This window comes from Parasteatoda tepidariorum, chromosome 9 (genome assembly GCF_982258835.1).
Source record: "Parasteatoda tepidariorum strain Cologne lab strain chromosome 9, Ptep-v5.0, whole genome shotgun sequence".
Classification (NCBI taxonomy): Eukaryota; Metazoa; Arthropoda; class Arachnida; order Araneae; family Theridiidae; genus Parasteatoda; species Parasteatoda tepidariorum.
In genome coordinates, this window is record NC_141763.1 from 23016610 (window position 1) to 23043620 (window position 27011).

General features: G+C 29.8%; 1 protein-coding gene across 2 annotated transcripts; it reads right to left on the bottom strand.

Moving 5' to 3' along the window:
- Positions 1-13268: 13268 nt before the first annotated feature.
- Positions 13269-26846, bottom strand: LOC107442633 (uncharacterized). 2 transcript variants are annotated; one of them, XM_016056249.4, is made up of 3 exons: positions 25955-26844; positions 22179-22313; positions 13269-17694 (listed from the first exon to the last, which is right to left on the bottom strand). In XM_016056249.4, exon 3 carries the CDS (start codon positions 17677-17679, stop codon positions 16423-16425), a length of 1257 nt encoding a protein of 418 aa, XP_015911735.3. In that variant the 5' UTR covers positions 17680-17694; positions 22179-22313; positions 25955-26844; the 3' UTR covers positions 13269-16422. The 2 variants fall into 2 exon arrangements, with proteins under 2 accessions (XP_015911735.3, XP_071043041.2); XM_071186940.2 differs by lacking the exon at positions 22179-22313 and having other exon boundaries at positions 25955-26846.
- Between the last annotated feature and the right edge of the window lie 165 nt (positions 26847-27011).

A 27011-nucleotide genomic window follows, 5' to 3' on the forward strand; every position in this document is an offset into this window, starting at 1 on the left:
AATTCGAATCATTGATCCAAACGACATGATTTGAATGACAAATCTGAATCAACTCGAAAATTGATTCAAATCACATGATGCGAATCACTGATCTGAATCACTTGATTCGAATATTGATCCTAATCAAATTATTCGAATAGCGATCCAAATCTCGTGATTCGAATCAGTGATCTAAATCACTTATTCAAATCAAGTCGGTTATTCAAATCATTTGATTTGAATCTTTAATTTTAGTAAATTAATTCGAATCATTGACCAAAATGGCATGATTCGCATCACTGATCTGAATCACATGCTTTGAATCCTTGATCCGAATCACTTGATTAGAATACTGATCCCAATCACGTGATTCAAATCATTGATCTGAATCGCATAATTCGAATCACTGATCAGAATCTATTAATTCAAATTACGATCAAAATAGCGTGATTCGAATCGCGTGATTTGAATCACTGATCTCAACATCTTGCTTTGAATAGAGATTCAAATCGCATGATTCTAATCAGTAATCCGAATCATTGATCCAAATCACGTGATTCGAATCCATAATTTGAATAAATATTCGAATGATATGACTTTGATCAATATTCCAATCAAGTGATTGAAATCACTGATTCAAATCATGTGATTCAAATCATGTGATTCAGATAAATAATTCGAATCATGCAATTTGGATCAATATTCAAATATAGTGGTTCAAATTATGCAGTTCTGATCAATGATTCGAATCATGCCATTTGAATCACTGATTTCTAAAATGTGACCCAGTTCACTGATTTGAATTATGCGATTTGGATCACAATCCCAATCAAGCGGTTCATATCAACGATTCAGATCAAGTGATTCAAATCACTGTTTCAATTCTTGTAATTCGGATCACTTTTCGAATCAAATGTTTCAGATCAGTGATTCGAATCATGCCAGTTTAATCAATGATTAGAATTAAGTCATTCAAATCACTGATTCAAATCATATGATTCGAATAAAGTAGTGATTCACATCAATGATACGAATCATTCCATTCGGATCAGTATTTGAATCATGTGATTCAAATGACTGATTCGAATCATGTGATTCGGATCAGTGATTCAGATCTCATTTCGAATATAGTATTTTTGGGTCACTGATTCGAATAACATGACTAAAACGGCTTAATTTCAAATCACGTGAATCGAGTCAAATGCTTCAAAAAAAATTTGAAATTGCAAAAAAGTTGATAAAAGTTTACCTACCACTATTTTTCTTTTAACTATTCTCATTAGAAATTTTTTTTATCATTAATGAATTCTATTAAGTTAATAAATATTCTTATTATATCTTTCGTAATGTGTATTATAAGTATATTATGTATGTTGCTAATAGCTATGAAGACTTTTAGCTGTGGTAAATTTTAAGAAACTACAAAAAAAAAATGTTTTTTCTTTCTTCTGAAATCATCGAATTTTACAATTGGAAAATCTTAAGTCCTTAATAATGAATGCGTTATAATAGGACATAGCATCACTCTAAATCAAAACTACGTGAAATTTAAGAAACAATTATTCATTATAATTTAAATTTATTTCGATAAAAAAAACTTATTCGAATAATTGATTCATACCCACCAAAATAAAATGTTCCATTTATTTGAATTGCTTTAATGATTCGTTTTGCCCAACTCTATCCTGTTTCAGTTTCTTCCATTAACACTAGGTTTAAGGCCCGCGTCATTTTGACGCATTTCGAATTTTATAAGGAAAAGTGTTGAAATATTGAAATTCTCTTTGTGGTATACCTATCTCTACGGATATGCGTCAATTTGACGCGATCGTAATTTATTCAAAATTTTGAGTAAACATACAAACATCACATCAATAATAAATAGGAATGTACTGACAATACTTCGATCCGATATCGTTATCTCAAATGAAACAAGCTATAAATAACTGTTACTAATAAGCAATAATAGAAAGAACAAACGCAGAAAGTCACTTGATGTCAGATTTTGAAGGTTTCAGTTGCTTAGTTCTAGTAATGAAAAAATAAAATACTAGTGTATTTCATAAATATATGTCTGATATTTTCAATTTTTTTCTTATAGTGTATAATTACATTAATTTTTAAATGCAGAGATGCTAACTGCTCCATACACGCCAAAAAGTATTAAAAATTAAGGTATTTAACTATTAAGTAAATTTACCAATTAGAAATATTTAGAAATAGTAGTGGATAAAAATACACTAAATTTAATTTATTAAATCGAGAATCACAATTGATAAACTACCACTTTAAAATATATATTTTCAGTCTGAAGCAAAGTTGCAATCTTTGTAAGTGCTGTCATATGTATTCGTTCATGCTAGAGATGAGTCGAAAGTAACGTAACAGTGACTTGTCACAGTGACTGGAGCAGTCACTGTGACAGCCTGTTCCAACCAAAAAGTTGTCACAGTGACTGGAGCAGTCACTGTGACAAGTCACTGTTACTGTCACTGTGACAAAAATCACTGCTACTGTGACTGTGACAAAAATCACTGCTACTGTTACTGTGACAGATTTCACTGCTACTGTCACAGTGACAAATTTCACTGCTACTGTCACTGTGACAATTATCACTGCTACTCTAGCTGTTCCAAATGCCACAGGTATATTCACTGCTCCAAAAAACATACTGAAATACCAGTGAATATTGCCGGCCGATGCTCCAGCTCGTACCCTGCGAATGGAAGCATTTTCGTCGCTTCTAAATTCAAGCTGCTCCACTCTGAAAAATTTTGCTGTTATTTTTGATCAAATATCATAACGGAGTTCAGTCTCTATTTTAGTTTGAAGAAAAAAAGAAATTAAAAAAAGCCATGATTTCTATTTTTATTTTGATAATTTTTATAATTTAGTATTAGATAAATTGTTCGATAATAGAAAAATCTTAATAGTAATCTTAATACAATATTATATATTTGAACAAGATATAATTCGAATATATAATATTTTTGTATATATTCAACCGTAGCTTAGTTTATATTCATACTTGAAATCTAAAACAAATTATTATTTTTATTGATTTTTCTTCTTTAAAGGGAACTGAATTTTCGGTCATAAATATCAATTATGCAGCATATAAAAAAGTAGAAGAAGAAACAGATATTGTTTAAAGATTAGAATTTTTTACATCAAGTTTCCAGACATAGCAAACATTTTTATTTATATCTTAAGTCGTGAAAAAAAAAGGAAAAATGTTATCTTCTTTTTTCCCCCCTAAATCGAAAAATTAGTACAAGTTACTAAATATCAACAATGTAACAATTAACAATAAGTAAAAATTTCAAGAAATATCTATAAATATTTGAAAGTACGTAATAATAATTTAATTTTTATAAGCAATCTTTTATTCAGACGTAAAGTGTATAGTGGGTACAGTGCCGCGCTAGTGTATGAAAGGTCTGTGGTTCGATGCCTCGGGAAAGCAAGTGTCAATTTTTATTTATAGATTTATACCTATCAAAATTTTGCGGCTAATATTTTCTATTAAATTTATTCAAGCAACTAAATACAAGTCGATATCAGTTGCATATATAAAATTTTAATTTAAATATTTTTTTAATAAATTATTTTATGATTTTTTAAAAAATAAATGGTAAAATGTCAGGTTTAAGAAATCTTTTAAAATGTCTACTTTAATGGATGAAAAGTTTGTTTGAATATTATAAAAGAAAAAATAGATATCATTTCCGAAATTCTGCCAATAATTGTGCGTAGTTAGTTAATTTCTGTGAAATTTTGATCATAATTTTTTTTCCCATTTAAATTATTGTAATTCTGCCACAACTGGGTGAGAAAGACTGATGACATTTACTTTTTATCTTAATTTTTGTTTAATTTAAGAACTGTACAAATCGTGAAGAGAATAAAGACTGCTATCAATAAATGTCAAATTAAAAAATTAATCAACCTCTTTGAAAACAACTAAGTAAATTTAAATAAATTAAATTAAATTTATTTATTTCTATAATATTTGTTAAAAAGTTATTGAAATTTTAAGTAATTTTTTTAAATAATAAAATTTAAAAAAATAAATTCCGTTCTCGCCCATTTTGTAGAGAGAAAGTCTAAGATCGATATTTATAGCGATTAGAGCCATGGCAACGAAAAAAGCCAAAATATAAATTCAGTTAAGTTTTGGAGTTTTTAACGCTTTGGTGATAATTCACTTTTGAACTATTTTATTTGATTTTCTTATCCTTTTTTCTAGGGTATTCGTCTATAATACTCTAGTAGAGTTCAATTATTACTCATAGATTCTTAATCACACATCTATGCATGCCTAGAAACATATTGATAAATTGTAATTTACTGAAATAAATATAAATAACAATTGCATAAAGCAGTTGAATTTTTTATATCTATTAGAAAAATTAAAGCATAGTGTTTATTTCTCCTTTCCAAACAGCAAAATTTAAAAAAAAAAATGCTTAGTGGCGCCATCTGTTGGCTCTTATAACAGATCCTGGTGTACGAAATTAATGCTACCAGCCAAGGATAAAATAAACGCAAAATTATGAAAATATCTAAATTCATAACAATAATCATAACAAAAAAATTAAATAAATTTTTGTTTTCATACTACGCATTCTTTTCTTTTATAAAGGAGAAAAAATCTTCATAAAAGTTTGAAAAGCTATGAAGAATTTCATTAATACGGTGATATTTTTTGTTTGACAACATTACTAAAAATTTACTTGCGATTAAGTTTTCATTTTACTGTATATTTAATGAAGAAATCAGTATTCTATAATATAAAATATTGAATTAATCTCATCATTCATCGTTTTTAAATGCCAATAACTCAACTACAAAAATTTTGAGATCAGATTTTCACTGTAATATCATTATGAAAATATTAGTAACGAGAAGAATTATGAGTTTTAATTTAATATCTTATCTGAGATAAAAGCTTTGATTTTGTTATTTTAACATTTTACAAGAATTAAATAAGGTCCCATATTAGTTATTAAAAACCATACTACTAAATTGCGTACTGCGATATACATTATTAAAAATTATCTCTTTCCATAAGAATGACTCAGTATAAAGATTAATTTTTTTAATTGACTACATTAAAAATTGATGATATAGATTAATTTTACTAAAAACTAATTACAGCGATTAATTTTACAATAAAAATATTATATCGATTAAATTAACTAAAAACTAATCATATCGATTATTAACTAAAGCACTTATTCGATTAATTTATACCAAGTTTTTATGAATAAAAACGATTAATCGATATAAAATATCGATTAAATCGATATCGAAATAATAACAGTCACTGCTATTTGTCACTGTTACTTTTGGGTCCCAGTAGCAGAAGTAACAGTGACTGAAAAGTAGCAGTTTTGCCCATCTCTAGTTCATGCGTCAAACTGACGCGTGTTACATAGGATACGTCCATTAATCAAACATTGCAGTTTATAACATTTTCTTTATATTTCAGAAACTCTCACTTATTCTATAATCAAGAGTTTCCACAATCTATAATAAGTTCCTCGGAGGACTACAGAAGATAGTTAAACACAAAGTAAAATTAATCCTTAAATATTTACTTTTTAAAATAAAACGGTAGTTTAATTAAATAAACAGATTGAATTAATTTAAATCTTGCTTTGTGGCTGGGTGGCGCAGTTGGTTTGTCGTCGGCCTTTTGAGCCCAAGTCTGCGGGTTCGATCATGCAATTTGGATCAAAAAGTTTCAAGAGTGGTGACCTAGTTCATTTACTTATACCTGACTCTAACAACAAGCTTTATGCCTTCGAGTGGTCCTGGAAAAATCGTGAGTCTTATCCGGAGCCTGACCCGGAGAAAATAATAACTATGAACTGTCGAGGTCAATGCAGACTTAGTTGGACAACTTGTGTTAAAATTTATTTTATGACATATATTTTTTTTTATTAGAGACTCTAAGTGTTTATATGTTAATATTGAAATCTACTTGTGGATAAATTTAAAATAACAGATATGTGAGGTAGGTCAAATAGTAGGGCTGGGTACGGGCTTGTGGTCAAAAAAGACTGTACCACAGTGCCGACGGCCTCCACTAGAATTTCTGATAATGCTAGTGTCTTCCTGGCGGAGTTGATGGCTATTCGTGACGCATTTACATGGTTGCCAATAATAATTACCCGGATGAGGCTGTATTCACTGATTCGGATCCCTAACCGAAATATGACGTCGTTGAACACATAAAAAGATTATGGCGGAATAACATCCACTGTTTTTGTGTGAAAGCGCATATCGGCATTGCAGGTAATGAGGAGGCGGATCAAGCTGCAAAATCGGCCATCGATCTCCGTCAGGTTTCTGAGGTCCCGAGCTCCAAAAAAACAAATTAAGACAATCATTAGGGAGATAATTATGAAGAGCTGGAGGTCTGAGTGGCACGGTTCAGAGAAGGGTCGACAAACATTTCAATTTTTTAAGGACCCAAGTACTACAGGACTGCAAGCCAGATTTTACCTCAATCAATTTTTAACCGGGCACGGAGTGTTTGGTGTTTTTCAACAAAAAATGCTTGGGAAAAATCCAAATTGTAGATACTGTGGGAAAATCCAGACAATTGATCACCTTATTAAATTTTGCCCCCACTTCCAAACACTCCGTCAAACACACTTTATTAATCTAAGTCAACACCAATGCTTTTCCAAACTGGCCTGTAGAAATATTATCAAATTTATTATAAAAACCACCCTGGAGGACTTGATGTCAGACCTTTAGGCCCCGATCTGGACCTGACACTCATGTCGTCGACATGTTGCCGTTTTTTCTCTTTTATCCATTTTGACTTTTAGTTTTTTGATTATACCTATTTAAGATTGTTCTGACAGTGTTGTCAGGTGCTGATAACCGTTTACCCCCAGATGGCGTTGTAAAATCCCCTAAAAAATTTTTAAAAACTCTCAAAATTTTTAACTTAATGTATAAGTATTAAAAAATAGTACAAAAGTTAAATAATATATAGAAAACGTTGCTTTAATACTTTTTAATATTTTATTATCAACAAATTAATCTTTTTTACATTTCAATCGTTACATTATCTTTAATTTCTACTAAAATATTTAAGATATTTTCTTCAATGCTTTTTGACTTGGAAATTTTTTCATAAATATTTTATCGTCAACGATATAGTCTTTTTTAATATTTTAATTCTAACATTATGCTTAAATTTTTGATAAAATATCCAACATATTTTCGCCAATACTTTATGATTTGTATATCTTTTCGCCATTAAACATTTTTAACATAGAAGAAGTAGATACAAAATCCTTTACCCTTAAACCTTTAAACTGCTTTTCGTATTCCCAACCTTTCTTGTGCTTTTGTACGTACTTCTTTCTTTTTTTATCCTTTGGCATTATTTTTAAACCATGCACATTAAAAATTTTAAATAATTTGAATTCAAATTCTCCAAACGTACTGATTGATCGAGCTAAGTAATAACCTAGTACATTCAACATAGGGGTAAAGGTCTAAAATAATATCTTAATCTTTTTGTTTTGGTTTAACATATTGAATTTCATATTACCATCTCACACATTCAGTTATAGAATTTGACATTAGAAGGTAACCAAAATGAAACTAGTAAAATTCACAAATAACCCTAAAACAAACCCCTAAAAATCAATTCCTCTAAAATACCCACTGAAGATAAAAAAATCCCCCTAAATTTGGGGGGAAAACCCCTAATCTGGCATCACTGTAGTTCTGACTGCTTTTACATTTTGACCTTTTATTTATTTAGCTTCGTTCTTATCTTTGGGTTTTTATGTACTTTTGCTCTTGGATTTTAACTATTCTACGTGTTTTTTTTTTAATGTATTGTGTCGACTTTGTTTTATTTTAGTTTTTTCAATTTACCATTTCATACTTTTTCTTGAGATTGGTAATGTATTACTGCACTATACCTCTTTTTTTTTTAACTTGTATTATTTTACTTGCGTTCTGCTTTACTTTTGTCTTTCTTTTTGCTTTACTATTTTTATAAGGGTCAGTTGGCCTGATTTGTCATAATCTTCTGTTTTATTTTTTGTATCAGTTAGTTGTGTCACTACCATATTATATTAGCACTGGTTTAAATTTTTTATGGAATTTTTATAATTCTGTTTTTGTTTCCACCTCCTATTCTGATTTTTATTCTAGTTGTTTTTTTTAGTTTTATGTGTGTATAATGTATTATTTATGTATGTATAATGTTTCTATCTTCCCTCGTATGCCCTTAAATAGGGCGATTCGAGATCCAAATAAACATATGTAGTCGTAAAATCATACTCCCAAAGAAGGGAAATGATGAAGTTTAACATTTTTAGCCTGTTAAGTATTTTTTAAACATAAAAAATCTTGATCCTAGACATAGTGTTAGTTGAGGTAACAAATTTTAAAAGAAATGAAAGCTTGCATTATAATCGGCACCAATTACAACTAAGATTAAAATTTCTAAAAATAATATAAAAAAACCGCTAAAGATTGCTAGATTGCAAATTACCCAGGAAGTAAAGCACACCTAGTTATATACCTAGATTTTGCAATGAGATCTTGAATATAAATTTAAACTTTTCTACCACTTCTGCTATTCTCTCACACGACCAATCACACTTGCTACTTACTGCCATTATTTCAGTCACTCAAGGACACAAACACAGATTAAGAAGTGAGGTATACACTTCGTGGACAGGCACTTTGAATCCGAGTCAAAGCAAGGAAGATATAGTATTAATCTTAAAATAAAGTGAAATATGAAAATTAGATGTTTTGTTAGGTTTAAGTTAAAGGAAACTGTATGCTCGTTAGTTTAAATTATATTGGAAACCACTTTTTGATTTTCATATTACGTTGCGACCACTAAAACAGTTATAACCCAGAGATAGGAACTCTTTATGAGGGGAAGAAAAGAGCAGCAGAAAGAGTAGACCGCAACATTCTCAGTAATTATTTGACTTCTTTACGAATACTCTTTGTAATATCCTTTTTTTTTATAGTTATAAGAATAAAAGAGTTTGGAGAACGATACAAATACTATATAATTTATTTAGGCCGGGATAGTCTGGTTGGTAGAGCACTGAACCCATGTCCAAGACCATGAATTAGGTATTTTATGACCTAATTCAAGTAATTCTACTATTACCCTATATGTTTCGAACAAATGAGCAATTTATATTTCCTACCAATTAACACAGTGACTAGAAATTAAAATATTTTATATTCATCTTTTCGTGATAGCAAGCATGAACAAAAGCAATAGAGAGCTATAATTCTCGAATTGTTCCAGTTCTTAAAATTTTAACTATTTATAATTAGTAAATATTGTACAGTTTTCTGAAAAAATTAAATTCTATTTATTTCCACGAGCTGACTCACGTAATTCTACCATTACCATGTTATGTCACAATGTACCGTGTTGTATGAAATACAGTGCAAGGTTAAGTAGAAAGTAGGCGTTACTTTTCATCGCATACCCGATGCCAGATTTCGGCAGAGAAAAATGTTCACCGCATATACACACCCATGGTGTTTTTCATACAAGATGCTCCGCAATCTTCGTCCATAGCTCCATAATCATCGCTCTCAAAAATGCAATCAGCTTACAATTTAATATTTGAGCTAACAAAAAGCAAGAAGGTTATCGAATCTCTAATCAGGCAAGTAGGCCGAAATACGCCAAAGACAGTTTTAATTACCAGAAGTGACAGAGAGGAGCTGACAGGCGATTAATCAAACAAATCAAGAGATTTATCCAGGCAATCAAACTATTTTTGATATTGACTACTTCGCCTTCCTCAATGGCGATTCGATAAATTTTTGTAACGTTTTTGTTCCTTCCTCACTGACATGTTTATATATTTCCTTCCCTCCACTGTGCCTACCGTTTTTACTTTATTCTCGACAAGCATTTCAAAAATGTATATTAAGAGATGGGCTTACGAAACAGCTTTTACATAGTTTGTGAAAAGACTAACAGCACATCTTTAATGAGACTGTGGAACAATTTTTTGTCGCATTTATACAAGTACTAGATCTGACCTGATATGGTGTGGGAATTTCAAATCTTAAATTAGTTTTGTTCGGATAATTACAGATTTTTTTCAAGATCATATTTTTAGTTACTTTATTTTCTGTCTGGAGTTACAAGTTTATGAAAAACGTATGTGTATCTATGCACTTGCCTGTTCCTTTTAAAATAGCAGTTAAGAAAAAAAAACATAAGACAAGACTAGAGCGTATTACATCATAAACTCAAATGTATTATCGCCTTTCTACCACTCCCTAAGTTGCAGAAAAGTGGCAACATGTAGTAGTCACTCGCGTGAATTTTTAAAAAATCCGGGCTATGAATATATTAGTAAATTGCTCAAGTACTGTAACGTGTAGAGAGAAACCGATTGCAGATTTAAAATCAGCGAAGCAAAAATATTTAAGCCCGTACATAAATCTCATGCAATATATATATATATATATATATATATATATATATATATATATATATATATATATATATATATATATATATATATATATTCACAGTATACCGGCTCCAATGCTTAATACAGAAAATTCGCTGCGCGCAGTCGCGAGCTATTTCAAAAGCTGCATAATCATAATCGAACATATTCGTATTTTCAGTTACAGAACTTATACAGAAACTGTTCATCTGTAAAAAAAAGAGCAAGCTAATTATGTCAATACTTAAAACTAACATAAATTCATAAAGAAAATGAGTTATTGGATTCTTTCATTTTTTTCGGAAATTTGGCATCGTGTTTGAAAGTTAAACTCGAATATCAAAACTTGCTCCTTTTTTTAAACTTTTTTTGCAGCATAAGTGCAAAATAAAAATTAGAATTTCTTATAATTGTACATATAATTTTAAAAAAAAATCTGGAATCTCAACGAAACTTGCACTTTTGTTCTTACAGTAACTGTCAGATATAGCAGCTCTTAAATAAATGAAGCTTCTTCAATTAAAGCAATCTCTGACAGCTCAGCAACATCTTTTAACAATTAGATTTATATTACGCTTGCGCATACGCACATCATTGCAAATGAAGGCATCATAAACCGAGTCTTTCCTTTGTGGTTCTTTCTTCTCTTCCATTCACCAAAAGCTGAGTAAATATACCATTGCTTTCAGCGAATGTTTTATAAGACATTACGCATGCGCAAGTGAACAAAAGAATTGTATAAAAATTAAAAACTATATATTAAATTAATAGTGGTAGTGTTGTTCATTTACTAAATTTATATTAGATGTGTGATGTTTTGGTGCCTTTTATTGCCTATAAATGCATTCTAAGTTTTCACTTTTATAACCTGTATTTTAAATTATTTCTTTTATATATTTAAAAGGTAAAAATTTTTATAATAAACTCATTATAGTTTATTATAGTAAAAAACCAGTTAGTTTTGTAGTTACGCCTACCTTTGTAGAAATTACTCTTAGATGTTATGAGGAACTTCATATTTCATAATAATACATCTGAAGCAACTGCAACCACGATTAGTATGCACATTGCACATGAGGCATCATACCAGTGACCTTAATTGGTTCTTTTATTTTCTAATGTTCATTTACCAAAAGCAGAGAAAAAGTACTGTTTCTTTCAGCTAATATTTTTCAAGACTTTAAGCTGGGAAAAATAATTATAATAAACTCATCACAGATTTAGTTACGCCAGATGGCTTTGAAGTTACGCCTACTTTTATAGAAGCTTTCCTAAGAGCTTTATGGAAGAAAACACCAAGAAGAAAAAGAAGTGAGAAAACACCAAGAAGAAGAAGAAGTGAGAAAACGCCAAGAAGAAAGAGTAGAAAGAAAACGCCAAGAAGAAAATATATATATATATAATTAATTGATTTTAATTGGGCATTTGTGTAATTCCAGAACTTAAAATGATAAAAGGGCAGCTTAAAAAACGAAATTCTTGCTAGCATTAGCGTAAATTTACTATCACTGAAAAACTCTGTTAATATTGACCGGTGCATAGCCCCTAAGAGTAATTAGTTCGTTTAAACTCATTGTTGATTAAGTAAAGAAAGGTATATCTAAAGTGACTATTGTTGGGTTTACAAATTAGTTTGGTCTGTTTTCTTTTGTGGTCGAAAATACAGTTATTTCAGAACAAATGTATGAACAGATTAATCAAAGTATTGTCCATCGCTGGCTACTACTTTTTCTTATCTCTCGGGAAATTTTCAAATTCCATCTCGAAAAAATGTCTCGTCTTTTGAGGCGATCCAAGTTAGGAGTCAATTTTCGATTTATGCGAAAGAAGTGACCCAGTGATTTGCAAAATCATGCTGCATCCGTCGGAACAACCAGTAATCAGAAGGAGCAATGTCCGGTGAATACAGCGGGTGCGGTAAAATATCCCATTTGAGCATTTCCAAATGATTTTTTACGACTTTTGTGACATGAGGCCGACAGTTATCACGCAGATTAACTTTGTCATGTCTTTGCTCGGATTCCGGCCGTTTTTCACGTAATGCACGGCTCAAACGAATCAATTGTAGCCTATACCGATCGCCCGTAATGGAATCGCCAGGTTGTAGCAGCTCATAGTATGCAGCACCACTCTCCATTCTTAAAACCATTCCCTACATGATTTATCAGTTGGAGCATTGTCACCATAAACTTCTACAAGCATTCGATGCGCTTCAGCTGCACTTTTCTCAAAATTAAAGCAGAAACGTAAAACCTCCCGCAAATGCTGCTTAGTTACCACAAAATTTGACATATTCAACAAATTAAAATACAGTTGTATGAAAATCAAAGCGATATAAACTGAATATTATTGACAGATGTTTAACCTCTCTGAAACCACCTGTCACTATGAAATATTCATAACAGTCAGAGCTATTTTTTGAAAACGGACCGAACTAATTCGTACTCCAAATATGTAATAAGCGTTTTCATTCATGATGCAATATTTCCTTTTGTTTAAATGTCAAAAAATAGTAATTCATGCGAACAAAGTCTATCAAACATTTCAGATTTTTTTAAAATGTTTTCTGGTCCAAGACACATCATGGTATAAATTGGAAGTTAGGTAGGCCTCCATTGGCTTAGCCTAGCTCATAAGGCTTGAACCCATTAGAAGTCACTCCTTAATACCTTCGATAACATACATAATAATTTAATTTCATCAAAACTTGTAAGTTGATTGAATATGGATATTCCCACAATGTAAACTTATTTTTCTTGTAACTTGCATGAGATAAATAAATCGAATCAATCATAAACGTAATACCAAAAAATAATTTTATTGAAATATTTTGAAATTGCATAGTTTTAATAAGAAAATAATTTTAAGTTGCTATGAAGTTCTCCACTACTGAGGTTCACTACCACTATGTATATGCTGCCAAGACCTGTTGCACACACACACTTGAATGGACTGAAGTTACAATACGGAGATTGGTTCAATATAAAAACAAACTCACATTTATTTTAGGCTATACTAGATGCAGGATGATACGAAACATCTGTGGTCGCTAAGAGACACTCCACTTCTTCATCCCAGAAATGAGACCCACAGGCGAGCGGTTACGAAATGATGTTATAGGGAGCCCTAGGGTTCCATGGAAGGGTTAAAAAGGTTCCAAGAGCAATCGCTTTGTTTTTTTTTAAACTAGTACTAATTTTTGAAACTTGTACTTATAATTAGAGATGCAATCCATTATTTATTTAATACTTTGGTTGACTTTATAAAATAACTTAAATGAAAAATGCTAATTATAAAGATATTGAATTATGAAAAGAACAAGTCCGTCACGTTTTTAAAATTAAAAATAAATAAATTCGTTAGTAAAAATGTTTTCCAGGAAATTATTTTCAATGTTTACAGCAGCTCTTTTTTTTCTTTTTTTTGCCGTCATTTCAACGGAAGCTACATTCGGCTTGTTTCATTTACAGTCTATATGTCTACTCCAAAAACAAATTTCAGAACTTAAGTAAGATACAGCTTTAGGAGTACGAATTCATCTATCAGACATAAAACCCAATTTAATGTCATTACAGATAAAAAAGATGTAAAAATTTCATTCCTCTAATTAAATAATTAGTAATCTTTTATAGATAATACCCTCCCGATTGTCTTTATAAACTTTATTCAAAAGGTCATTGGTTCCACCGAAAGAAGACTTCCTTATGTAGAGTTCCTTAACCATTAAAAAAAAAAATTAGGATTGCTACCTTAGGCAACTAAAATAAGAAAACGTGTAAAGAGACTTAAAATTGTTAAATTCCACAGTAGAGCTGTTGTTTGCCTAGAGGGTAGAATGCTTATTTAATTTCGTAAAGTCTAAGGAAAAAAAATTTTTTTATAGAAAATGGTACTTTATTTTATAAAGAATGAAATTCTGGTACTTATCTACTAGACTTTACTTTCCAAAAATTTACTCAGCAACTGAGAAATCTCAAAAACGCAACTAAATAAGAAAACGTGTAAAGAGACTTAAAATTGTTAAATTCCACAGTAGAGCTGTTGTTTGCCTAGAGGGTAGAATGCTTATTTAATTTTGTTAAGTCTAAGGGAAAAAAATTTTTTTTATAGAAAATGGTACTTTATTTTATAAAGAATGAAATTCTGGTACTTATCTACTAGACTTTACATTCCAAAAATTTACTCAGCAACTGAGAAATCTCAAAAACGCAACTAAATAAGAAAACGTGTAAAGAGATTTAAAATTGTTAAATTCCACAGTAGAGCTGTTGTTTGCCTAGAGGGTAGAATGCTTATTTAATTTTGTTAAGTCTAAGGAAAAACAAATTTTTTATAGAAAATGGTACTTTATTTTATAAAGAATGAAATTCTGGTACTTATCTACTAGATTTTACTTTCCAAAAATCTACTCAGCAACTGAGAAATCTCAAAAACGTTCTCTAGCACGTGCTTGGAAAACGTGAAATTAGAGCCCCTGATTTAGACAGGCCGACTTATCAACTATTTTTGGAGCAAAGAGGTAACATAAGCACGATGCTAACATAACGTTAACTTGCGAACTTGTTTGCTCCAGTATTGCTTGATAGGTCAGCTCTGATAGTATAGGAGCCTTACGTGAAATGGTCACCAACACAGCCAATAGTATCTGACGTCACACATATTAACTACATATGATGAATGTAAAATTCTCCACTGGGTGGCGCAATTGATAACACTTGTCCAAGGTACAACTATCTTTCTTTACTAAGTTCAATGCAGGACTGTAGAGCTTTTTTTATTTGTAACAGAGTTAAAAAGCCTGATTTGCAAAGAGAAGTCGACACAGATAAAAGAAAAGGGGGGGGGCATTATAGCTCCTTCGTTCATTCTTGGATAAGATGTGCACATAAGATCAAAATTGTGTGACTCCTCCACCCCCCAAATATATACTTAGTTTGAGAATCTATTTCCGGTTCAAAAATTTTATCTTGCAAAGCATCGAAATATTCTTCAACTAACAAAATTAGTTTAATAAAAAACATATCTCTTCATCAGAGTATTAAATTGAGTATCCCATCGAATTTGATTTTCTTACAATATTGGCAAGTCCGTAGCAGAAAGCAGCTGCAATCAGACTGACCTCTTTGTTATTACACTGTTAACATGGAGAAGAGTGAGCACAAGCCCCTCTTAAGAAATAAAAAGTTTAAAAATAAATCATTTTCTAAAATACACTAGATCTAACACTGTTTGATAACCCACGATTTTGACAATATATAACTTAGGCGATATTAGACATATTCCGAATTTATACGATCCAATTCTTACGAAATAAAACTTGACAATAATTATGTACCCAAGTTATTATTTAAGTGTTAGATGACAAAAGATTTTTTTTTTTAAATTAGGCTATTTACTGTTTATTATAATTAGAACATTTGATTAGGTAATTAATAGATCCATGTCGCTGTAGATCAGCGGCAATGATTGAAAATCTAGAATATCAGGAGCCAACATCGAATGAAAAGCATTGGTCCTAGTATATAATTTGAAAAATGCCATTATACGTCCGTATTCCTACATATTGCCGTGTCATAGGTAAGCTTGGAGAAACTAAAAGATTGCAGAATTTTGTTAGCGAAGCTGTTTTTAACAACCTATTTTTTAAATAATTCCTTTTACATGGCTAACGCTTACAATTAAATAACACATAAATAAATTTATGCTGCATGATCTATTGTTGCTGCCGTGTCCAGGTACTGCAGAGGAATCAAATAGCATTCAAGGTATCCAAAACAGTCCAGGGAAATAAAATACCTTTCACGGATCAACAGGGTAGAAATCCAACCTTTTTGGTTCAGGCAAATCACAATTGCATGGATAGTGCAATTTTAGAATCGAGTTACGGCCTATTAATTTCTTAATTTAATTCTTAAATATGGACAAAAGGAACAAAACTAGTTCCACAAAATATTTACAAACTAAACAGTTTCCACTTTCCATTCTCATCTCGCTCATACATTTTATTCCCATTAGTATGCATATACATTGATATAGCAGTGTTCCCAAAGTGCTGATAGGCTCCAGCAGATGTAGCATCATCCGTTTTGTAGTATATGCAACACGTGAAAAAGAGGGTATTACGAATCATATCTGCCGCTCTTTTTACACTCATCTTGTCTCTGTAATCTCTAGTGTAACAACAAGTAACTCCTGTTGATGAAGCATATTCCGCATATCGACGGGAGAAATTCGTTGAACATTTAGCACTAATAATATCAATGTTATTAGGGTCTGTTACAATAGATTTTATTTTTTCCCAGGCTCTATCATGAACAGATAACTTATCAATAGAATTAATTTCAGTGTCGTTAAATAAAAGCCACTTTCCCACTGTGGTAGATGTCTTCCATCTTAGACGAGGAACTGATCCATACTCTGAATCACTTTCAGACTCATCTGAGTCAAAAGGTTCATGAGGACGTGCATTAGATGACACAGAATCTTCAACCGAAGAAGTCTTTGAGCTATCAGACGGTTCAAATGAGTCATCCTCAAATATTTTGCTTAATGTTTCTTGTGAAATATGGATTGAAGCATCTTCAGAAGTTTTTGCTGAAATTTGGATCGATGCATCTTTAAAATTTTCTGGTGAAATTTGGAGTGAAGTATATTCAAAAGTATCATTCCTTGGCTCTACTGAATTGCGCCTTCTCTTGGAAGGTTGAGATGGCAAAGTTTCTTCGAAAGTTTCGAATGAAGGATCTTCAAAAATTTTACTGATTGTTTCTTGAGAATACTGACTTGAAGTATATTGAGGAGATTTGTGAACTAGATCTTGCGAAAACTGACTTGAGGTTTCATCAAAAATTTGATCGATTGTTTCTTCTAAATATTGGCTTGGATCATTGTAAATAACTTCGTTAGTTTTTTCTTGTAAACACTTACTTGAATTACCTTGAGTGGTTTTATTAATTTTCTCTTGCGAATAACCCTTACGTGTGGCATTTTGGGAAGCTTTGTTAACTGTTTTTGGTTTTCGTTGCCTTGATTCATCTTCGGCAGTTTGGTTAAATGAATCTTTTGAGGACTCGCTAGAAACACAATGAGAGATTTTATTGACGAATTCTCCAGCTATACTATTTGTTGTATTCACTAGATTAGAAGACGTGACATGCAACCATCGTAGGTTGTCTACTCGGGATGGTACACCTGCATCACAAGCAAACATGATTGGTATTAAATCCTAAAGAAAAATAAACAATGCTATGAATAAAAGAGTATTGAAATGTGAAAATAAAATTTATAATCTAAATTGAAAAAACTTGTTTATCTAAAACTATTATAATCCTAAAGAATAATCAAATGATGATTAAATAAAAATTTTGAATAATTACAAAAACACTAATTATTCAATATTTTCTATTTTATATGGGGTTTTTTAAATCAGAGATTAAAGAATTTTAAAATAATTTTTGTCTATGAATATGAAAAATTAAAGAAAATAAAAGTTAGGTTATAATATTTAGTTAGGTAGTAGAGTATCTTATTCAATATAATTCCATTTTTGAGGTGATAAAAATTATACTTTACAATCATAAAACATATCACAAAAAAATTCTATAAGTCAAAAAAGTAATATTGCTAGAAAGTTTTGAAGTACTTGTAATAATGCAAACGTAAGCATGCATGTCAATTAAAAATATGCACATTTTCCATGCCACATATTCGTCACAGGTATGACAAATCCAACCCCATCATGAAATATATCTCATTAATACACATAACAAATATCAGTAGGCAATTTTCTTGGGAACTAGGTCATACATGGATATAAAAGCCAAAATTGTTCTTCATTATTAATTTGCTTAAAAAAATTATAAAAGTTATAAGTCATTTTTGAAACAGATAAACAACTTTTTAAGTTTTACTTAACACACTTTACCTATTTCAGCATCATTTTGCAAATGTGTATTAATTACCGTATCGTATTGTAATAAAAAATATAAGATATCGAATAGTAAATAATATTTAGTTATGTAATAAAAGACTACACCAATGCCAACTGCTCAAGACATGCCAAAATAATTTTTAAAAAAATGGTATATAACTACAAAGTAAATTTTGCAAATATTAGACTATTTTTGATTGCTTTTTAAAAGGTAGGGTGACCCGGGGTAATTCCCGATCACTCTGTTTCTGGGGTAAATAATAATCCCCTAAGTTTTATTTAAAAAAAAATTTTTTTTTTTTTTAAATTTGAGACATGGACAAGAATGCTTGTACACTTTACTAAAGTATAACTACATTTACTTAATAATAATTTTTTGTTTAATCTAACAAAATAAGTATCTTTTAAACTGCTTTCTGTATTTTCCATTTCAAAGATGGGTTTCAAAATGTGCATATTTCTGCAAAGATCCCCCTCATTCTCTTAATAATAAATATTTTGAGTTACTTTCTTTTTCTTTGATATAAAAGTAGTGTAAGCTTCTGTTTAATTGTTTCACATCAACTGTAAACATTATAATTGATTATAGGAAACTGTATCAAATGTTGCCCCCTACAGATGGGGCAATTATTGATCACTGGGGTAATTCCTAATCATTGTAATTTCTTCTTATAAATAGTATATAAAATAGCTTATAAATAGCTAATTGTCTTTTCTTAAATAACAGTTCATATTTATTAAGTGGAATTTTTGTTTTGAACAAAATTTGTTTTTAACTGTATACAAGACTATATTTTTGCACCAGTTCTGGTTTGTCTTACCTTGCTTCTATCTTAATTTTATGTGTGTACATCGTTATAATAATTTTTAAGTTTATAAATTAGCCTAGTATAAATATAGTGAGAAATTATAAGCCTAAAAAGGATACTAAGCTTCTAGAAAACAAAATTAGTGAATTTCTTTTAATGATTGAAAATTAAAATTTCAGTGTGAGAGCTGCTGCCAGAGCTGTTGGCAAACCTTACTTAACTTTACACTTTCCCTTAATGAAGTTAAAAAATCCAGCAAAAGTAACCCATGTGGGAACTCTCTTATATTTCAGAAGAATATGAGAATGAGTTGGCTGATTGCCTAAAATGTATGGCAAAATGCAAAGATTTTTGAAAATTTAAAGCGTTAATCGTTCTTCATGCTTTTAAATAAATTATTTTATTAGCTGCTTAAAGATATTTTTTTGGTTTATTTTTTTTATCTTGATGTCTAATTTGTTAATTACCATTATATAATTATTTTCAAACAGCCCCTTTACAATAAAAACTGGTGATCAGTTATTACCCCAGAAGTGATCAGGAATTTCCTCAGAAATGATCAAGACCAGGGGTAATTCCTGATCACTAAAAATTTAAAATATTTTAAATTCTAATTAGATTTTCAAACAAAAGAAGCTGGCATAGGACTCATCTCATATACCCTCAAACTTCCAGAAAATATTAAAATTCTATTTTGAATAGTTTTTTCATAAAATAGATGTTTGCGTTTTTTGATCAGGAATTACCCCAGGTCACCCTATAGCATGACAGTACACTAATACAATAAAGTGGTGAATTATATAAGCCTACGAATTATTTAGAAATAGTGGTGGATAAAAATCTACTAAATTGAATTTATTAAAGCAAGAATCACAATTGATAAACTACCACTTTAAAATATATATTTGCTGCCCGGAGCAAGTTGGCATCTCTGAGACTATTACCATTGGGTTTAATCTCAATTATCACTAAAAGTAGGATTTCTTTCTGCTTTATAAAATTTATTACAACAAAAGAAAAAAATAACAAATTTTACACTTGTTACTCTAAGAATTCAAGAACACATAAAAAGTACAATGAAAATGTAATCACTTCTAACAATTGTTACATGGTTTATTAAAAAAAAAAATTTTGTTGAAGTATTTTTCCTTATTTAGTTGTACCACTTCAATGTTGCAATGAATGAGTTTTTAATCTTTTTAAAGGCAAAACCATGAAAAAATTGCATTTTACAATTTTAAAATTAATAATTCTTCGAAATCAATTAGAGAATAAAGAGTTCAGTTAATAAATTTTTAATTACAAGTATTACCTTTGAACCAAAGTTAAATAATGAATTGGATCAACAAACAATTATTGAATTCTAGTGATAAGTATTTGAATTAAATTATTTCCGAAACTATTTGTAAGGAAAGGAATTTAATGTTACATGAAATTAACAAATGAATTTATGTAATAAGTCTTAATTTAATAAAAAGAATTTCTCATTTTCCAATAATTTTAGCACCCAAAAAATTGTACTGTACCTGATAGCAATTATACTGTATATTGTAATTGTTCAATTTACAATATACAGGGTATCCGCTACATTTTAGATTTTCAAATGCATGACTTTCCATGACTAATTCCAAAAATTTTTCATGACTTAACAAAGTTACTATTTTCTCTGACAAAAACACAACAATAAATTTAAAAAAGTATTATAATAACATTCATTGAAATGATAGGTATAACCTAAACTGTTATACTCTTCATCTTCATATTTAAAGATTTTAAATTTAAAAAACAGAGTTAAGAAAGATTTGTAGCAATAAAATAGCTGAAAAAAATACAAAGGCAAATAATTTTTTTTTCTGCCGAATTACATTCTACAGATACTTTTCGTGTTCATCGGAAAGGAAAGAAATACTCCTGTTCTTTCTGTTCTCATTTCGGAATTAAAAAGTTCGCCAATGACTGACTTGCTTCAGCTAAAATTTTAATTTGATAAAATAAAAAATAAATAAATAATAATAAAAATTCTGAAATCACAGAAGTTTCATTTTTCCATTAATCAAATATGACTGTGACTGGGGATTTTGTTACAAATTCAGATATTCTGAACACTATGAAATTGGGGGGGGGAGGGGGTAAATTCCATTTTAAAAAATAGTTAAAATCACAACATTTCATAAAAATTTTTGTTCCATACACAAATTCATGACTTTCCAGGTGCGCAGATACCCTGAATATAAGTTATAAAAGTAAAATTATTTAAAATATTTAAAGAATTAGTGCAACATTAAAAATCCATTTCATTTATTAAAATAAACAAAAGTTATAAATCAACAAGAGTCCATTTAGATTTTGTGTCTCTTTCATATAACTGACTATCCAGTGAATGTTTGTACATTGAAACAGCTTTGTTGCCTTGATTTCTGTACGCACCAGCATATGTAGCTTCATCGGTTTTATAAAACATATTACACGGATATGAATAAACTTTACGAATAGCATCAGCAGCTCTCTTAACACTTGCCTTGTCTCTGTAATCAGCTGTATAGCAGCAGATAACTCCATTGGGAGTGGCGCCACCTGCATAACTACCTTGCCAATTTGTAGAAGACTTAGCACTAATAATATCTGTATTAGAAGGATCTATAACCAAAGCTTGTATACTTTGCCAAGCTTTATCATGAGGTGATAATTTCTCACCAACTTCAACTTGAGTTTTATGAAATAATAACCATTTCCCAACTGTATCTAAGTCACACACTGTTTTGTCATCAGAATCGCTACTAGATTTATGTGGAGTTGACACATAAAGCCATGGATGAGTTAGAACTTCAGAAGGAACTAATTTACTGTTCTGTAGCATTATGAATGATTTCTTAAGAGTTATGTTCGGCTAAAGAATCAATCCAACTATTTAATCAGATTCTATTTTTTAGTTTTATTAAAACAGTACTAAACTTTCTGTAATACACAAACCTCAATGTCCTTCAGCAAAGTTAATAGAAATATCTGCCTTCAGTCACAGGACTTGGGAGAGAATTGGAAAAGGAATCTTTACAAAAGAACCAAATATCAAGTTGCAAGTTTTTATCACTTTACACAATTTTTAATCTATAAAAAAAAATAGACAAGTTGACATAAAATGGCATATAAAAATCAGGATTGGCTTTTTGCCGGCAGAAACTGGTTATAATCGGTAAAAACTGGCAGAAACTAAAAAAACGTTTATACTAGTTCTAGTAATTGCTTAATGACATTGTGTTTAAGTAAACTGAAAAATGTAACTCCAAGTAACTGTAACAAACTTTTTAATTCATTGTTTGTAAATACATATTATTTTGTTTATATTAAATTTAAAGAGTGCAGTATATCAAATATTTATATGAAATAAAGAATAAAGTAATGTAATAATAAATATAAATACTAGATTTTAGTTTATTACATTAAACTCTGAAATTCAATAATTATTATCATTTAACTCATAACATAACTGAATAGAGCTATTTTCAAATATTTTTTTTTTCTTTTCAAGACATAATTTGCATGGCAACAATCCAATTATTATAACAGTAACAGTTTTAGTCTTTGCTGAATGTAAGAGGCAATATTATTGGTTAGACTGCTACATGGTGGTCCAGTTTTAAAAAATATGCAATAGATGAAAGTTTCATAAATCTTGCTGGTTCCTTGATGGCAATGCCTGCTAGTTCTGCTGAACTTGAGAGAATCTTCTCAAATTTCTCGTTTGTGCATAGCAAATTGAGAAATTGTTTAGGTTTAGAAACTGCATAAAAACTTGTCTTTTGTTATAGATTACTGCAGAGTGCAAACAATGTAATACAGTAGGGAACCGATTATCCGGAATGATCAGGACCATCGCTATTCCGGATAACTGATTTTTCCGGTTTTCTGAATCGCTACAAAAAGCCGTTTTTTTATTGTTAAACCCAACTAAAGAAAAAAAAATATTTGGAAATAATCTTGAAAAAACAAAGTAATACACTAATGATTATTTCCAAAATGATGGTAAGGTAAACATCTTTCAAAAACGAAAGAAAAATCCTAAAATCTTATGAGGAAACAAACATTTTTTTAAAAAAAAAATGGCGGGAAAATTTAACGAATTTCGTTCCGGTTTTTTGGTTTTCCGGTTTACTGATTTCCGGGTAACGGGTTCTGTACTGTATTTGATTTTGAATGGTGATAATTTTTTAAATAAATTGAACTTTGTATAACATTTAATTGTTTTTTCTATGAATTATACATTGTATGTCAATCCACAAATGTGGCAGAAATGGGTTTCTCCCATGCCAGTTCTAACCGGTTTCTACCAGTGGTTTTAACCACCTCGGCAGAAACTTGCCAACCTTGATAAAAATACAGTGCAATGAAGTAATTTTAGGAAAATTGAAACAACTAGTAATAGCAAAATTACAACATTAGTCAAAAATACATTTTTGAATTTTTCAAAATACAAATGAAAAACAAAGTAAAAATTGATTATTGCGCATTGATTTTCTCTTCTTTTTGTGTGCCAAGAACATGATTATAATTAAAATCCCTTCTGGGTTAAAAATGCAATTTTAGAAACAAAATTTTATTTTAATGATCCAAATGCATTCCTAAATCTTAAAATATGTACAGTTTTAATAGAAAATTTACACAAAATAAAAAAAAAGTAGTTTAAAGATAAATTCTGATTGCCATTTCATAGAGTTTGATTTATTTTTAATAAGCGGGTAATTTAAGTTATTGCATGTTTAAATATTTGTGAAGTTACAATTGATGTTTAAGGCTTTAGATAATTTATTTCATCATTTCAATATAATTTTGAAGAAAAGATTTGCAAAATTAATTTTGTAAATTCATTTTAGCCTGTTGACAGTACTTAATAACGATAAATTTCTACTCCGTTTTCATTAATTTTGAAGCCTGCATTTGCATGCATTATGCATAACTGTTTTCTACAAAAAAAAATTTTTCACCGTAATATAGCTTCAAATGTATTGTTGTGATTCATTTTTAATAATATTTTAAATATAATTATGAATGTAAAATTTAACTAATTACAAAATTTCTTGAATTATCTTTAAAATAATTTTTAAAAAATTGATTTAAATAAATCTGATTTAAATCAAAGTAATCAGTTATTTTACTTATTTTTTTCTTAGAAAAATACATATAAAAAAATTAACCCTGATCCCTATGACCATGTATTACTGCTTGAAATAAGATTTATATTAGGTTAAAAAAGAACTTTTTTTTCAGATATTATTAACTAAGTTGACAAATTTTTGACATGTGTCAGTTGAGAGATTTAACCATGGGAGGCCTCATAGTGAGACAGAGAAAAAATCAAAACATATTAACAGTTCACATATCGCAGACTACTTTTAAAAAGGGAAAATGACAAACTAAAAAAAATAAATATTTGCTGCCTATAAGTATAATAAAGGAAAAATTTATTGCAAAATAATTATAAAGTATAGGTACTGTTTCTAATTTCAGAATTATTTAGTTTATTAATGAAAGTTGTGATAGTTACCAGAGATGACTATTTGCTTTGGATAGCGGATAAATATTTTCAAGTTGTGGTCTTTTAAAGTCTGATCCTTGATTAAATGAACTCGATTTATAGGGCTTTTACTCACAACTACCTACTTCTAAATAATTTAAAGTCTTATATAAAACACCTCTCTTTTTCAGTTAAGCCATGTTGAGCCTTGTATAAAGTTGGCAAAAGTAACTGAAAATATGAAAATGCTAGTCTATTATTCTCGACCGTTTTTTGAAATATTTTGTCCAATCTGAAGCAGTAGGCATCTATGAGTTATCAGTACAATTTTAATATAGAACTCCTGAATTCATAATAGTATGAGAACAATTATGAGAAAACCTATATATAACTTTTGCATTAAAAAAATTACCTCTATCAATAAGTCATTAATCTCGAAACAAAACATGGTAAATATAATGTACCACTTATCATTTTTGTATTAAAGTACAAAAGTGGATTATCTCTCAATTCACCATTTATAAAATTAAATGGTAGGTATAAGTGGTATATTGACTTTTGCTTGTTGTGTGGAATTGGATCATTTTTCAAATCAGATGAATGTCTGCTACAGTTGAACTTTAAGCACTATAGATCAGCGGTCCAGATTCAGGGAACTCTATGGTTCTGTTGAAGGGCAAAGCCTTGGGGTGCCTACAAGTTATACCCTTCTAGATGGCCCTTTCTGTGATTTAAAAAAAAAAAATTAAGATTCTTGCAGGCGCTGCCCAGAAGTTGCCATGACTTGGCAATTCTTCTGCCACAGATCACGATACAGGAATCTTCCCTTTAAAGGAATAGTTCCATATCCAATTGCCAAGATGCAAAAGAGATTACAAACTTTGATTAATAGAAATTATGTCAACTATCATCTATCAAAAGGTACCTCATGAGAGAATCAAGTTAACATGTGTTATATACTAGGGAATTGGTATTTAACATTTATAGTGGTAGTTACGCCACAAATTTAGACATAGCTTGTGAAAATTAAAAATTATATTAAAAAATCAACACAAAAATATGATACAAATATTAATTTATCGTTTCTTAAGGTATACAAAACTAAAATTTTAAGAAAAAGTTTTTTGTGAAACTACCGTTTTCCTAAAGTTGAATTTGCGAAGATACCACTGAACGGTAGTAAATTTGGCCTGGACAGACCCCTATAGGATCACAAAATATTGTCATATCAACTTACTTGAAGACACAATGTAGTTACTGGTCCCCAGTCATTTGCAAATCACTTTTTTACTAAATGATTAGTGTTTATTTTGATAATAGAGACTTTGAAATTTGAAAGGTAGTGTATAGCGTGAGGATGCCTGTGAATCCTCAGGAAACAGGATGACCCTTCCAGGCATGTTTTCAAGCATGCGCAGTATACTAATCATAATGAGTAACGCCTCCTCCCTGTCCTTCTTACAGACGTCTACAGAACAGAAAATGGCGCGCTCATTTCCAGAATCAAAGCTCATTTCAAATCAAAGCTTATCAAGAAATAATAAAAGATTATTAAAAGGGTATGTAATTATATTTTATTCGAAGTATTGATTTTCTGCCTTTTCATTAGAAATATGTATTTCCTTAATTGTTGAATGATCATCTTTTTTAATTAATTAATGAACGTTGAATAAATAAAAAGCTTTGCAAGAATCTATGTTCAGTTTCTTTCCTATTTTCTTTATTTGATGTTAAATGTACAATGTAATGACTGGTGATTAAGACGTTAAAATGCAAAAATTGCGAACAGAAATCCGAATAAATTATTTATAGTTTGTAAGTGCAAATATATTTATACAATCCTTAGTATTTAACGATCATTCAATGTAAAGAAAAGGCAGCATTTCATGTATTGAATAAAATATATTTACTGCTCATAATAAGATCTCTTTTGTTCACTCGTTTTTCATTGACTCAAGAGTCTTCACATGATTATTTAATAAAAAATACAAAAGAAATATTTCATAATCATAACAAAATGTGACCCAAGCATACTCGTGATACAATTGGTGTGACTAATATAAAGCATGTTTCCTTAATTAGACTAAGCAATAATGTAAAATTTGAGGCACTTATTTATTGAGTGTAGGTAAATTTGAGGGGAGTATGAGTTCATGACAAAGTAATGAATTTAAAAAGTTTGGGCCAATATTTTTAACTTCAATGCGAAATAGAATAGACTTGATTAAAATCATCGACAAAATAAGGAAATTTTTGCATTAAATTGACTAACATAATTCGAATTAATTAGCACA